This window comes from Callithrix jacchus, chromosome 1 (assembly GCF_049354715.1).
Source record: "Callithrix jacchus isolate 240 chromosome 1, calJac240_pri, whole genome shotgun sequence".
Taxonomy (NCBI): domain Eukaryota; kingdom Metazoa; phylum Chordata; class Mammalia; order Primates; family Cebidae; genus Callithrix; species Callithrix jacchus.
Window position 1 is genome coordinate 15,212,539 of NC_133502.1, and position 15,924 is coordinate 15,228,462.

At 38.8% G+C, this 15,924-nt stretch overlaps 1 protein-coding gene across 2 annotated transcripts in view; it reads left to right on the top strand.

Annotated features, from left to right (window-relative positions):
• Window positions 1–15,924, top strand: part of TM9SF2 (transmembrane 9 superfamily member 2) — a 64,872-nt gene that overhangs the window by 22,587 nt on the left and 26,361 nt on the right. For both annotated transcript variants that reach the window (XM_002742519.7, XM_078373918.1), the window contains exons 4-7: window positions 5,959–6,086; window positions 12,308–12,437; window positions 13,428–13,552; window positions 15,000–15,111. In XM_002742519.7, the coding sequence (XP_002742565.1) occupies window positions 5,959–6,086; window positions 12,308–12,437; window positions 13,428–13,552; window positions 15,000–15,111 (495 nt within the window). The remainder of the gene's footprint in view (window positions 1–5,958; window positions 6,087–12,307; window positions 12,438–13,427; window positions 13,553–14,999; window positions 15,112–15,924) is intronic.

The following is a 15,924-nucleotide window of genomic DNA, read 5'->3' on the forward strand; positions in this document are numbered from 1 at the left end:
CACCTCAGCCTCCTGAGTAGCTGGGGCTGCAGGTATGCCCACCATGCCCAGGTAATTTTCTTATTTTTTGTAGAGACAGGGTCTCGGTGTGTTGCCCAGGCTGGTCTTGAACCCCTGGACTCAAGCAATCCTCCCGCTTTAGCCACCCAAAGTTCTGGGATTAGAGGTGTGAGCCACTACACCCAGCCTTATCTTATTTTAATGTGCTATTAAAAACAGAGGTAACAAAGAGCAAGAAAATAAAATCCCAGTCTGCTTTGCCATCTTTTATGTTTGACTTCTGTTTAGGTCAGGAAAACAACAGTGCAAGACATTGTGTGTATTGTGTGAAGCAAGAGCCACATTTCACAGGACCATAAAGTCTCATCTCAGATCTAAGCATTGATTTTTATTCACTCAGTTAACACATTTGCTCAATACCTTTCAGTTGCCAGGCAATGTGATGAAATACAGCAGTGAGCAAAACAAAAATCTCTGTTCTAATGGATCTTTTATGCTGATGGGGAGGAGACAAAATAAGTTACCAGAATATATGTTTTAGTTACTGATACAAGAACTATTGAACATAAATCTGGGAAGGTGCATGGGGAATTTCTAATTTTAAATAGGCTTACTGCAAAGGTGAATTGAAACTCTTAAATTTAAAAAGTCTTGCCAAGACGGTGACATTTGAGCAAAAGACCTGATGCAAGTAAGGGAGCGAACCAGGTGAATGTGTGGGGAGGTGTTCTAGCTGCAGAGAGGCCGTGAGGTGTGCAGCTTGAGCAGGTGAGCAAGATAGAGCATAGGAAATGAGCACAGAGAAGTAACAGGACCATGTCATAGAGTGACCCAGAGGCCACTGTGAAGATTGGCCTTCATCTGAGCGAGATGGTGGAGATGGTGAACACTGGAGGGTTTTGAGTAGGCTTTGATTTTACCAGGGTCACTCTGGCTGCCGCACTGAGAATGGACCATGGAGGTGTGAGGGAAGAAGCCAGGAGACCAGTAGTAGGCCTTCTCATCTAAATATGATCAGACTGGGGGCGGGTGGTGGGGTGGTGAAGAGGTCAGAATTTCTGGATCTGACTGTGTTTTGAGGGTGGCAGACAGAATTTGCCAAGGAATGGGATGTGGAATGTAGAGTTTCTGTTTTCTAAGATGTGACAGCCTGTGGGAAGAGCAGTTTTGGGGAATGGGGAAGAGTTAGTTTTGGATGTGGTGAGAGGTGTTTATTAGGTGTCCAAGCAGAGATATTGAATAAACAGCCAAATATATGTGTCTGGAGTTTGGAAGAGCGCTTCATCCTGGGTATACACAGTATATATTTGAGAATCATCAGTGTATAGATGGTATTTACAGCTATGGAATTGAGGAGATCCCCAAGGGAGTAGGTATAGATAAAGAAGACAAGATTCCAGGAGGCACAGGAGGACCAGGAGAGTCTAGCAAGACACTGAGAAGGCGCCACTGGTGAGAAAGAAGGGCAACAAGGAGAATGTGGTCCCTGGAGGCCAAGGTGAGAAAGTGTTTCTAGGAGGAGGGATTGGTTAATTTGTCGCTGGTTGGTCAGGTGAGATGAGGACAGAGGATTGACCTTGAGTTCAGCCATAACATGGGGTCATTGATGAGAAAGAGACATGGTAGAATAGCCGGGTGGAGAGAGAATGGAAAGACCAGTTGCAAGTGGACACATCTACAACTGTCTTGAGGACTTTATTTATTTATTTATTTAGAGAAGGAGTTTCACTCTTGTTGCCCAGGCTGGAGTGCAATGGCACAATCTTGGCTTACCACAACCTCTGCCTCCCAGGTTCAAGTGATTCTCCTGGCTTCAGCCTCCCGAGTAGCTAGGATCATAGGCATGTGCCACCATGCCCGGCTAATTTTTTGTATATTTAGTAGAGACGGGGTTTCTGCATGTTGGTCAGGCTGATCTTGAACTTCTGACCTCGGCTGATCCACCTGCCTTGGCCTCCCAAAGTCCTGGGATTACAGGGGTGAGCCGCCATGCCTGGCCTGAGGACTTTTGTTTTACTGGCAGTGAGAAAAAGCGTGGTAGCTAGCTGGATAGCATGGTTCAAAGAGGACTTTTTTTTTTAGGCAGAGTCTTACTCTGTCATCCAGGCTGGAGTGCAGTGGTGTGATCTCGGCTCACTGCAACCTCCACCTCCCAGGCTTCAGTGATTCTCATGCCTCAGCCTCCTGAGCAGCTGGGATTACAAGCACCTGCCACTATGCCTAGTTAATTTTTGTATTTTTAATAGAGATGGGGTTTCGCCATGTTGGCCCGACTGGTGTCAAACTCCTGAACTTAAGTGATCTGCCTGCCTTGGCCTCCCAAAGTACTGGGATTACAGGTGTGAGCCAAGGCACCTGCCCCAAAGAGGACTTGTGGTAGATCTTTAAGCAAGGTATGTATGTGGATAAGCATGATCAGTAGAGGTGGGAAAAGTGATAATCTAGGAGAGGGAAGAATTGCCATGGTATCCTTGCTCTGGCAAGAAGGGATGGAACCCAGTGTACCAATGGAGAGGTTGGCCTCAGCTCATTTGTCCTTGCTAACTGGAGGGAAGGCGGAGACATGGGGCATGATGCTGCTAGGTAAATGTGGCAATTGCTCCTGATTCCTCAGTGAAGTAGGCAGTATGGCCACCCCACCTGTGAGTGAGGAGGGAGGCGGCGGCCAAGTAGGATCCAGGAGAGCAATGAGCAGACAAGTGTGGCTGCATTAGGGACCCTCCGGCCAGCTGGTGGTTGAAGTAACAGCAGCCAGCGTGCTTACTTGTATATCTCCAGCTGTTTCCAGCCGTGCTGCTATGAGTTGGATTTAACCAGGTTTGTGGTTTTAACAAGTGAGAACCAAAAAAGTGAGAGAAGAGCACAGGATGTGATGACATCCTTGGATGTTATGAAAGGTCTCGATACCATTGTGCTGGAGTTTGAGCTTGCATGGGAGGATGTGAGGCCACAAAAAGAGTAAGAGACAGTGAAAAGACTGTAGGATCTGTCGATTCAAGTGGCATCCAGGGCTTGTTGGAGGTGAGGAACATTTGAGCCAGTGAGTTAGAACGACAGGAGGAGGTGCTTTGACACTGGGAAGCTTGAAACGAAGATAACGGCAGGGACTGCTGTCATTGATAAAGGCAGGGTGGAATGCGACCAGAGGAGCGAGGGCTTTGAAATAGGATGAAGACCAGAGTTGCTGGAGGAGAGGGCAGAAGATCAAAAGGTCAGTGTGCTGAAAGGATTGTTATATAAATGTAATTACCAAGAATCAGGAACAAGGAAGGAGTGTTGGAGTGACAGTGAGCCAGGAGCTGAGGGCCAGTAACCTGGGGCTGGTAGATGACAAGAGCAGGAAGGAGTAGGAGCGGTGTGGTCTGATCACATGGGAGTCAAAGCTAGGGGATTCTGGAGGAGGGAGAATGGTCTGGCCCAGCGCTGGGGCCTGTGAGAATCTCACCACCACCGGCAAGACTCCACTGAGGCAGCATCCCTCTGGGAGAGCCAGATTTCCATCAGAACAAGTTCCAGAAAACATTCTGAGAAGAAGTCAAGGAATAAGAGGGTGTTCTACCAGCATGAGTTTCAGGGCATAGTGGAAGGGTTTAAGCAGTTGGGAGGGGATCCATTTTGGGATTCAAATGTGGGAATGGAAGGATGACATGGAAATCCTGAACTTCTGAAAGTGAATAATATTAAGAGTGGTAAGGGGCATAATGGGATTAGTCCTGCCCATTAGTCCTAATGGGTAGTAGTCCATTCTCACGCTGCTGTGAAGAAATACCCAAGATTGGGTAATTTATAAAGAAAAGCGGTTTAATTGACTCACAGTTCTGCATGGCTAGGAAGGCCTCAGAACAATCATGGCAGAAGGGGAAACAAATATGTCCTTCTTCACATGGTGGCAGAAAAACAGTGCAGGGTGAAGCAGGGAAAGCCCTTTATAAAACCATCAGATCTTGTGAGAACTGACTCGCTATCAAGAGAACAGCATGGGGGGACCGCCCCCATGATCTAATCACCTCCCACAACGCACCTCCCCCAACACGTGGGGGCTACAATTCATATCACAGTTTGAGATGAGATTTGGGTGGGGACACAGAGCCAAACCATATCAGTCCTGATAGTCTCAGACGTAATGGGAGAGAAGTCTTGCCAGGAGTGTGTAACCTTATATGATTTCTCTCAGATACGGACTTTGACATAACTTTTCTGCTGTTTGCTAAAAGCTGGTGGTGAAATACATAACGATAACTGTTATTTAGCACATACCTATTTTCATCAGTCAACATGCTGTTTTGCACACAGATTTTGCACACAGGTTTCCGTATTTAATCTGACAACCCTGCAAAGCAGGTATTACTCCCATTTTACACATAAGTTAACCGAAGCTGAGGCAGGGTTCCACAGCTTTCCCTGGTCTCCTAATAAGATGGAGCTGACTTGCACCCAGGTCTGACTCTAGACTGATAAAGCCTTTGATTTTTGGAATTATTCCAGTTATTCAAATTATTTAAATCCTCACTGAAATAATTGAGGAAAAATTATAATCCTACATTTTTCTGAATAGAAACAGAACAGTGCTGTGCTTGCGTGTTATAAAGGAGAATTTGTTTCCCTTGGGAGCTAAGAATATTTAAAAATCCTTAACGTAAATGAAATACAGTTCCATCCATAACCAAACATGATTTAAAATATTATAAAATTCCCAACTAAACACATTTCAGGGAGAGGCCGTAGGGTGTTGTGCTGAGGAGAATTTTCTCCAGAATTCAACTCGCTTGGCTCAAATCCTGAGTATACCATTGCTCAGTTGTGTGACTTGTTGCTCCAGTTTCTCATCTATAAAAGATGGATAAGGGTTGTTTGGAGGATTACATGAGACTTGATATAAAGTACAGGGACATAGGAAGCACTAAACAGATATTACCTGTTACTGCTTTAAATGTCACCTTAGTCTTACCGTTTCCTTCACAATTGAACACACAGGTGGACTCACCTAATGAGGTGAACACTGGACTGAGGTGTCAGATTTGCCTTTTTGGTGTGATATTGTCTGTCTCTGCTTATTTTTAAGTTTGATGCCTGTGCTCCTGATTTCTTCATGTGTATACTTTTGTTTTTCCATTTTTCACTTTTTAGGGATGAATCTTTAAGGTTCATATAAGGTTTAAAATATCAAATAGTGGCACAGACACAGCTGTGTTGGTAGAAGTAGCGGTGCAGACAGTGAAAGCATTGGCTGACAGGTGGCAGCAGTGGACTGTGCTTTAACATTCACTAGCTGCTTCTCTGCACCTGCTTTAGGGATGTTAAATTCATACATACAGAAGAGTGAGCTGCTCAGAAGTGAACCATGTCATTTTTTACCACCTTATATGATAAAGTTTGAATTTCTTAAAAGACACAATTATGGCTGGCTGTATAGTTGGTAAATTTCAGCCTTCTGGAGTCATGTTTACCCTGATTTTAGACATCTGAATGTCGCTTTTTCTCATATCACATGCTGTTGTTCACTGCTGAATCTCTATCACCAGACCCTTAAGGAGGGCACTTAATATCTATTGATAATTCGAACATGAAAATTTGTCTGCTTATTACTAGAAAGCCATCAACTCCATAATTCCTAAGACATGACCATGGGATATTACTAGGAGAGACTAAAGTTCCATTTTGTTCTACATGGGTTGTTTTCTTTCTCTTCTAGAACTTACGTACACTTAGAAGGTAAGTCGACTGAAATTACCAAAAAAAGAACGTATCAAAGGAAAACTTGATGACAAGTTTTTATAGAAACACAATAGGATTAAAATCTAAATCTGACTGAGCTATGAGGAATTTTAACATGTTTATTACTGGTATCAATGCAGTTAAGTAATTTAATAGAACTAGCACTTTTACTCTATTTGTGATGTTGGTGTGAAGAACCTGGGTATTTTTTCTTAATTTGCTTTTCACTTCTTTTTAATACAGTTTACATTTAATAAGGAGGAGACCTGTAAGCTTGTTTGTACAAAAACATACCATACAGAGAAAGCCGAAGACAAACAAAAGTTAGAATTCTTGAAAAAAAGCATGTTATTGAATTATCAACATCATTGGTAAGGCATGAAGATTTTGGATTTTGGGGTTTATCCTTTTCCATATGAAACCTCTTTGCATTGACTGTATAAATTACTTGACTGACTGTGTAAAATATAGCAAATTAATTGATTTCCTTTTTTGTTACTAGTGGTAGTGACTCTTGAAGATGACAACATCATTTAGATTATCATCTTTTAACTGTGTATAGATTACTGTAATACCTGGCACTTCTTTCAGTACATAGATCTGGTACATACAGTAGTTATTTTTATTTGTATACAGGCATACTTTGGGGATACTGCAGGTTCAGTATCTGCAATAAAGCAGATAGCACAATATATTGCAGCACAGCACTGCAATAAAGCAGATAGCACAATAGTGAGTCATACAAAGTTTTTTGGCTTCTCAGTGCATATAAAGATTATGTTTATACTGCATTTAGTCTATTAAATGTGCAATAACATTATGTCTAAAACAACTCTGTAAGTACCTTAATTAAAAAATACATTAGTGCTAAAAAAAAAAAAAAAAGGCTGACACGAAAACATGAAGCAAACACATGCTGTTGAAAAAATGGGACTGATAGATTTGCTCAATGCATGAATGCCACGTACCTTCAATTTCTAAAAAATACCACATCTGCAAAGCATAATAAAGTGAAGTGCAATGAAACGAAGTATACCTGAATAGTTATTATGCTTTGAGGAAAAGGGCCTGGATCAGTCTTCCGGTGAAATCATTATTTTATACTTGTGGGCTGTGAAAAAAATCACAGGTAGACAAAACTGAACTTTTGTTTGATAAATAGCATCTACTTCAAATAAAACACATTTTGCTTAATCTTTTATTTTGTAAATATAACATTAACAGATTCTGTACCAGTTTATATCAGAATCAAAAGCATTTAAAACTGTCCTGTTTTTCCTTCCAAAGTATTATGTACTTATAGAATATTTAAACATAGAAATTTTTTTTTGTTTTGAGACAGAGTCTCACACTGTTGTCCAGGCTGGAGTGCTGTGCCGTGATCTCGGCTCACTGCAGCCTCCATCTCCCAGGGTCAAGTGCTTGCACCTCAGCCCCCCGAGCAGCTTTGATTACAGTCACCTGCCACCATGCCCAGCTAATTTTTGTATTTTTAGTAGAGACAGGGTTTCACCCTCTTGGCCAGGCTGGTCTCAAACTCCAGACCTCAAGAGATCCACACCCCTGAGCCTCCCAAAGTGCTGAAATTACAGACTTGAGCCATCACACCCAGCCAAACAGAATATTTTAAGAGACTCAAAATCCAACCTTTGATGTATAACCATTGTTATTCTTCTGAGTAATTTTGCTTTGAAATGCCTTTTTTCTATGGGGATCATAGTTTACTATGTTTTGTCTTTTCTAGAAACTGTAAGATGCTTTCAGTGTTGAACGGGACTGTCTTCATGCACTTCCTTTGGGATGTTTGTCCTGTCAGTATATTAGATCACAGGAACCTTGGATCTTAGCTGAGACCTGACCAGGTCCTGTGGACTCACATTCCCTCCTACCTGTTAGTTCTCCTCCTCCTCCACCCCACCCAACCCTCATACACATAGAACCTTGAGTCCTGTGCACAGCCGTGAACGAGTCTGTGATGAGAAGGGTTCATTCTGACTGGCCAAACCTGGGTAATATACCCATCATCCCCATAGGAATGAGTTCCCTGTAGGCTATTGGAGCTCTGCTGGAAGGAAGGAGGCAGTGCTGTTAGAAACCTGCCTCTTATGCTCGTGTCAGTTTCTTTCTCATCTGATCCTCAGTGCAAACAGAAACTTAAAGCCTCCTTCATTTCGCCATTTCTTTGGTTTCTGGTAAATGACCTTTTTTCTCCTAAACTACTATAGGAATACTGCTTATTTGCTAGATCGGTGCATATCAATTATTTATCAATTTGGGATATGTTTACTTATTCATAAGTAATTGAAATTTCCCTTGGTGGGTTTTTTTTTTTTTTTGAATCTTCAAAAAACTGTTTAAGGCTCAGTTCTTATCTTCTCATATTAGCCCTATCCACCTATGTTTACTACAATAGCTGCCAGTTTGTTGACTGAATGACAGAATAACTCTTAAGGTCTATGGGTGATTTTTAGCTCTTTCTTCTACCCTTCGTGCTTAGAATACTATTTAGTCAGCCCCTTGTGGTGGCTCACACCTATAATCCCAGCAGTTTGGAAGGCTGAGGTGGGCAGATCACCTGAGACCAGGAGTTCGAGACCAGCCTGGCCAACATGGTGAAACCCCCATCTCTACTAAAAATACAAAAATTAGCCAGGTGTGATGGTGGGTGCTTGTAATCCTAGCTACTTGGGAGGCTGAGGCAGGAGATCACTTGAACGAAAGAATACTGTTTAGTCTTGCTCCCGAAGGTAACAGAAATCGTTCTTTAGTAGCCTCCTCACAGGAAAATACTTAGATATGTTTTTAACTAATTTATGATATAGTTAACAGATTTTGTTATGATGTCAAGATGCTTAATAACAAGAACGAATAAATAATTTAAAATAGTGAACATAGTAAAAGCATTTGATAGTAAAATTTACTGAATGATTTGAAATCAGTATATCAATTGCAAACTTAGTGTGCTAAAAAAAAAAAGTAACCTGGGAAAGTGCTGGTAAATAGTAATTTTGTAGTTGAGTCAGAAAAGTTGATGATTTTAAGTGTAACCCTTAAATCAGTTCAGTATACTTTTGAAAAATGTTGATTCACATTGATAAATTTCTTGAAACCATTATTTGAGTATATTCTTTTCATGACCTATTTCAGAAAGATTTTACTATATAACTTGATTTTAAGCATAGACAGTAGAGTTGACAGATAAAACATCATATACCCATGGGAATTTATAGTATTCTGTTACAGAGTTTTATTGTGAATGCAGCACGTTTTATTTTATACTAGGCACTTAGGCATACTGGGGAGAGCTTACTCATTTTCTAAATCATGAAGCAATATATGCCTATGAAAAGACACAAGCAGTACAAGAAAATATTAAGTAGAAGTAAGTCTTCGGCCACTCACAGCTTCATTTCTATTCTCCAGAGCTAACAATATTATTTGTCATGGATATTTCTAGATTTTCTATGCATATGGAGGTATAGAAAAGGGTATGTCCCTTTTAAAAAATCATGCAACTAAAATGTTATTGTATACATTATTCTGCAGCTTGCTCATTTTAAGAGAATATGGACTTTTTCAGGTCAGGTAACATTGTAAATCTATAACCTCCTCTGTCTTTTTCAGAATTTCATAATTCACTGCATGAATGAATCATAATTTCTTCCCCATGACATTGGAACCGTGCTCTAATTTACTGTTCTCTATAAAGAACAGTTAATAATAGTTTACTTCCATTTTGTTTTTTGTTTTTTGGTTGTTTTTTGAGACGGAGTCTTACTCTGTTGCCCACGCTGGAGTGTAATGGCACGGTCTTGGCTCACTACAACCTCCTCCTCCCTGGTTCAAGCAATTCTTCTGCCTCAGCCTCCCGAGTAGCTGGGATTACAGGTGCCCACCACCATACCTGGCTAATTTTTTTTTTTTTTTTGTATTTTTAGGTGAGATGGGGTTTCACCATATTGGTCAGGCTGGTCTGGAACTCCTGACCTCATGATCTGCCCTCCTCAGCCTCCCAAAGTACTGGGATTACAGGCATAAGCTACCATGCCTGGCCTAGTTTCTTATATAAGTTGACAAAAACTTTTTATTCTTAATTGGGGCTTTAGTCAATTAATTTGAGGATCTTTTTGTCTTGCTCTGTCAGTAGCTGCTAAGCTACTTCGTGATTCTTGAAACTACTGCTTTGATGCCAGCACCAGACACTTAAACTCTCTTCACATGTGCTCTGTGTGGTTTGTGATCCTACATCTTGCCTGAATTTCCAAATCTTGATGACTTTTTTTTAAGTGAAAGTATAATTAACTAGTTATCAGAGTACTTAACATTTTTTAGTATGATAGAACCACTGGACTATAGCTTATTTAATTAGAAAGGGGTCTTGAAGATACTTCAGTGAGTTCCAATCCCAGATCCCACCAAGTTAGCAAAGGAGAAAGATATGCTATTTTCAAAAATTCAAAATCCTAATGAATAGTATAAATGTACTCATGTTAAAACTATATAGAAATGCCAACTTGTTAAATGCTAACTTTCTTTGCTTTGAAATAATTTTCTGAAAATGCTCATAATTTTCTGAGCATTGTGACAATATAGGTGACTCTGATTAGAAACTTTTTGAATTAATTTATTAGAAAAACAAGTTATTAATAAATGAAGCTTGATTGGTAAAATTGTTTCAAATGGAGTCCTTAGAGGGCAGAGGGAAGTAAAGGAAAGGAGTTCTTTATGGTAAAAGGTTGAGAGTCATTCAGCCATTATCCTTGTGAGTCTTCTTTCTGTATTTACTCAGTCAGATTGGAAATAAGAGTTTTAATTTTTGCTGATTTTAGAAATTTAAATAACTTAGGAAGACAGTAATTGAAAATTATATTCTTTGGCCAGGCATGGTAGCTCATACCTGTAATCCCAGTACTTTGGGAGACCAGGGTATGAGGACCACTTGAGCCCAGGAGTTCGAGACCAGTTCTGGCAACACAGTGAGATCCCAGGTCTACAAAAAATTTTAAAAATTAGCCGGGTGTGATGGCATGTACCTGTAGTCCCAACTACTTGGGAGGCAGAGATGGGAGGATCACTTGAGCCTGAGAGGTGGAGGCTGCAGAGAGCCGTGATAACACTACTGCATTCCAGCCTGAGTGACAGAGCAAAACCCTGTCTCGGGAAAAAAAAAGATATTTAAGTTTTCTTAAATTTATTCAAAAAGATTTTTTTTTTAATGCTTCCTATTACCAGAAACAGCTATTATGCTAAGGTAGCATATAAATGATACTCTTAGGATGTTGGCTTTTATAAAACCTAAATTGCCCCTTAATTCCTCATTTTGTAACTAGCACTTATGTAGTACTTTCCCTCCAATATGGTAGCATGAAGATACTGTATATTGATAGTATATATTCATTAATTGAAGTTCGTCTTGTATCTAAAAAATTAAAGCAGTTAACTGATTCTTTAAGCTTCCAGAAAATTCGAATTATTTATTTTATGTAACAGTGCATTTATGCTTCTAATATTTTACTGGAACTACTAGCCTGCTGATTATAATAATAAGCAGTTTAATAGTATAGGTGATTCTAAAATTTCATACACTGGGTACTATTAAATAGCATTTAAAGGTAAGGAGACATGTTTTATTAGGTCATTAAGGTACACCTTGGGTGAATGTAGAATCATAATTTTACTTCCTAAGGCACAAATTAATTAACAAATAAAACATGCCCTGGAGTGTCATCTTATGACTGTAATATAGCTGGCATATTTTGAGTAGTCTTTTTATGTGTATCCCACAGTGTACTCTGGGCACAGGGGGCCACATGCTCGGACTGTAATGTAGTTATACGATTACCACAGAACTTTATTTTCTGCTTTTCTTTTTTAAGTCCTTTTTCACTATAGAACTTGAAAGATTTGGTTCACTAGCTTTGTAGCGATATTGCTTGTAGAAATAATTTGGATTTATAGTTTTCACAGAGTTTTTTGTATAACTTTCACTCTTCCTGGCCCTTTAGTTTAATATTTTCCTATATCTTGCAATTATGTTAATTTCCTTTTTTATTCAATTACCCGAATAATAAGAGACCTTTCCTTCTTTACTATTCAATAAACTGTTCCTGAGGAACTAGATATGTTGCTTTATATACCTATTTAGAGCTTTGACTGTTCTGCTAAAGGTAAATTACATTGAAGTGTCTAAATAGTATTGTTAAATTAGCAATTACAATAAATTACTTTATAAAACTCTTTACTACATACCATTTATCCTTTCAAAACAGCTATAAAGGTTTATTTTCCCTTTTTTTAAGGCTAGTCAGAGTAGCAAAGGAGCAAAGAAATCTGTACCGGGTTGTGATCAATTAGTTGTAAACATCACTGCACTTGGACCAGCCTATAGTTTTTTTCTATCACTACAGTGTATCAGATACTGCATATTGTTATTACTTATGAATACCACATTTTATTAAAATTGTTTGTGGTTTTTGGAATCTTAAAGCATTTATTTAGACATTGAAATTTTACAAAGTGATGATACTGATTTGGGCAGTAATTCTTAGTCATGTGTGGTGGGTTCTTTTCTAACTTTTCTTTCCGTATGTAGGATTGTGGATAATATGCCTGTAACATGGTGTTATGATGTTGAAGATGGTCAGAGGTTCTGTAATCCTGGATTTCCTATTGGCTGTTACATTACAGATAAAGGTCATGCAAAAGATGCCTGTGTTATTAATGTAAGTTAATGATAAACTGTTTGCTGCTTTTTAAAATATGGCTTTTTATAGAATTCAGTCTTTACCCAGACAAAAATTGTCATATTTGTTGAATTAGTATAGTTCAGATGTTCTGAAGTACAACCACTTTGATCATAAACTTAGAGCAGATTAATAATGCATAAGTTGAGTTTTAGAGTTGGAATAATTCACATTCAGTTTAACATTTACTAAGAGTGTCTGTTGTATGTTAAATGCTATGCTAAGGTCTAGAACTTTGTTCTAACTCTCACAAGTATTATATTTTGCAAAATGTACATAGTAGAGTGTCAAAAAAGACTTCATTATAAGTTCACTAAATTTGTATTGCAGAAGTCAGATATTATACCCTTTTTAAGACCTATCTGCCTTTGAGGCCATTCTTTTGTATTTAAAAATAGAGTTATCAAACAGTGACATTATTATGGAAGGTAGTTAGAACTAGGTGGGGATATATATATTAAAATAAATTTTGAGTAATCAAATCAACCTGATTTAAATCTCTTAATGGATCTGATCCAATGGAAGTTAACATGAGCTTGATCATGAAACTGATTATGTCAGTTAATGCTTTTGTGAGTGCTGACCAGAGACATTTGAATAATTTAGGTTATGTGTTTAGTCCAAATTTACAAGCTTCCAGGGAGGAAAAGTGTTTAAATGTATAAGCTTTAGTATGCTTGTAATATTTTAAATTTTGCTTTGTTTCATTTTAAATAAAAGGCTAGAAAATACTAGATTAGTGTTTTTTTAATTGGTACTTACTAAATTTTATGTAAAAATTAATAAGAAGCATATAACGTCCCCAATTAATTTTTGGCTTAAAAAAAAGTTTAAGTATAAAATTGAAACTTGATTAAAATTCCGTCCAAACTTAAATTTTCATACCTGTGGTAGCCCATTTTAAAGTGTTGTGTTTTGACTCTTGTGTGGTCAATTTTCTACCTTTAACTTTTAAGTTCTGTTCCGCAGTCAGAATTCCATGAAAGAGATACGTTTTACATCTTCAACCATGTTGACATCAAAATATACTATCATGTTGTTGAAACTGGGTCCATGGGAGCAAGATTAGTGGCTGCTAAACTTGAACCAAAAAGGTAAATAAGTATAAGTGAAATTTAGACCCAAAAAATGAGTATTTGGGGCCCAATTAACTTATTCTTTAATCAGTATTACGGCATTTCAGGATTGATTTTACTGTAACTCCCTTTGGCATGATTTGTTACTGAGTTATGGGTTGTCCAGAGAAACCAAACCAATAATTATTTTCCTGTCATGGTAAGCGGTCAAGCCAAGGTGGCTTTGTGTTTTGTTTTTCAGTCAGGAAATTTTGACAGCTTTTCCACTTGACAGTGGGGAAGGAGAAGTTGTGTGGCTGGGACGGTGTTCCCCTTCATAGTGGAAAGAACATTGCCTCTGATATCTGCAGCTTTTCTCTGGTCAGAGGCCCAAATGACCAGAAAGTCCTGTGATTTCTCAAGCCCCTATGTAGTATTAGATGCCAGTGTGAAATACCAGCCATTGAACGAGATCTCTTCAAGTTACTTATTATTTTTTATCATGAACATACATATCAGTTATTTATGTGATCCTTTTTTTATTCAGTATTTTTTTCCCCATGACCTTTTCTACCATTGAATTTGCCTTTTTCTCATGCACTGATGGTAAAAAAAAAAAAAAAAAAATACATGCCACGACAAGGTGGCAGTTACTTTAAACTCCATCAGTATTGGTTGTTTTTTTGTTTTGTTTTTTAATAAGATTATTTAGCCAGGCATGGTGGCTTACACCTGTGATCTCAACACTTTGGGGAGGCCAAGGCAGGAGGATCGCTTGAGGTCAGGTGTTCAACATACTGAGACCTTGTCTGTACTGAAAATAAATCAGCTGGGCATTGTGGCACATGCCTATAGGAGGCTGAAGTAGTAGAATCACTTGAACCCAGTAGTTGCAAGCTGCAATGAGCTGAGATCACACCACTGCATGCCAGCCTGGGCACAGAGCAAGACCTTGTCTCAAAAAAAAAAAAAAAAAAGGCCAGGCATGATGTCTCATGCTGTAATCCGAGCACTTTGAGAGGCTGAGCCCAGGAGTTCAAGACCAGCCTGTGCAACGTAGCAAGACCCTGTCTCTACAAAAACAAAAAATTAGCTGGGCATGGGTGTGGTGGCATATGCCAGTAGTCCCATCCACTTGGCAGACTGAATTGGGAGGATCACTTGAACTCAGGAGTTTGAGGCTGCAGTGAGCTGCGATGGCACCACCGCACTCAGGCCTGGGTAAGAAAGTAAGACCCTGTCTCAAAAAGAAAAAAAAAATTATTTAAATGTTCTTCAAATATAGTGTTTTCAAAAATATGCTTATAATTTTGTTCACATACTTGTATTTATATGAAGTAAATATTTATGCTTTTAAATGTGACATAAACAGTTTCACCTTTGTCAGCAGCATTTTAAAATATGTACAAAATCTCTAACCTTTACTACCCCATTTTTTTAAAAATTGTACGTTATCAGCATCTTGCCAAAATGTTTCTTCCCACAGCTTCAAACATACCCATATAGATAAACCAGACTGCTCAGGGACCCCCATGGACATAAGCAACAAGGCTTCTGGGGAGATAAAAATTGCCTATACTTACTCTGTTAGCTTCCAGGTGAGTCTGTTGTTATCTTTAGTATAACTCCAAAATTGATTTTAAATTTGTTCTACTTAAACTAATGAAAATGTTAATAATTGTGCTTGTCAAATAAAGAAGCTATTAATAAGCTGATTTTTAGGATAATTTGTAGTGTACTAAGCAACATAGTCACTCCTGAAACTAAGTCTTAGTGGCCGGCACGGTGGCTCATGCCTGTAATCCCAGCACTGTGGGAGGCTGAGGCAGGTGGATCACGAGGTCAGGAGTTCAAGACCAACCTGACCAACATGGTAAAACCTGTCTCTACTAAAACTACAAAAATTAGCTGGGCGTGGTGGCACCTATAATCCCAGCTACTCAGGAGGCCGAGGCTGGAGAATCACTTGAACCTGGGAGGCGGAAGTTGCAGTGAGCCGAGATCACACCACAGCACTCCAGCCTGGGCGACAGAGTTAGACTCCAACTCAAAAACAAAAATAAGAACTAAATGTTAGTTTAAATGGGAATATAGAGGAAATTGGAGATTTGAGCCTGATTGAGTGTTAAGCATAAGAGATACATGTAAGACAAAAGTAGAAAATAGGCAAAGAGGACAGGATGGAAATGCCAAAGATACATTCAGAAAGCATTTGAGAAATCAACACCATACTTCAAAGGATTTAAGTATGAACTTTAAATGGAGAGTTTCCAATTGGTAGATTGTTTAGAAAATTGAAGGGACTTAACGAAGTTTCTTAAAATGCAAATTCATTGTTATGAGAATCTTAGTGTTCCACCTCTATTTATTCATCATTTTTAAAATCAGAATTTAAGTATGAACTTTAAATG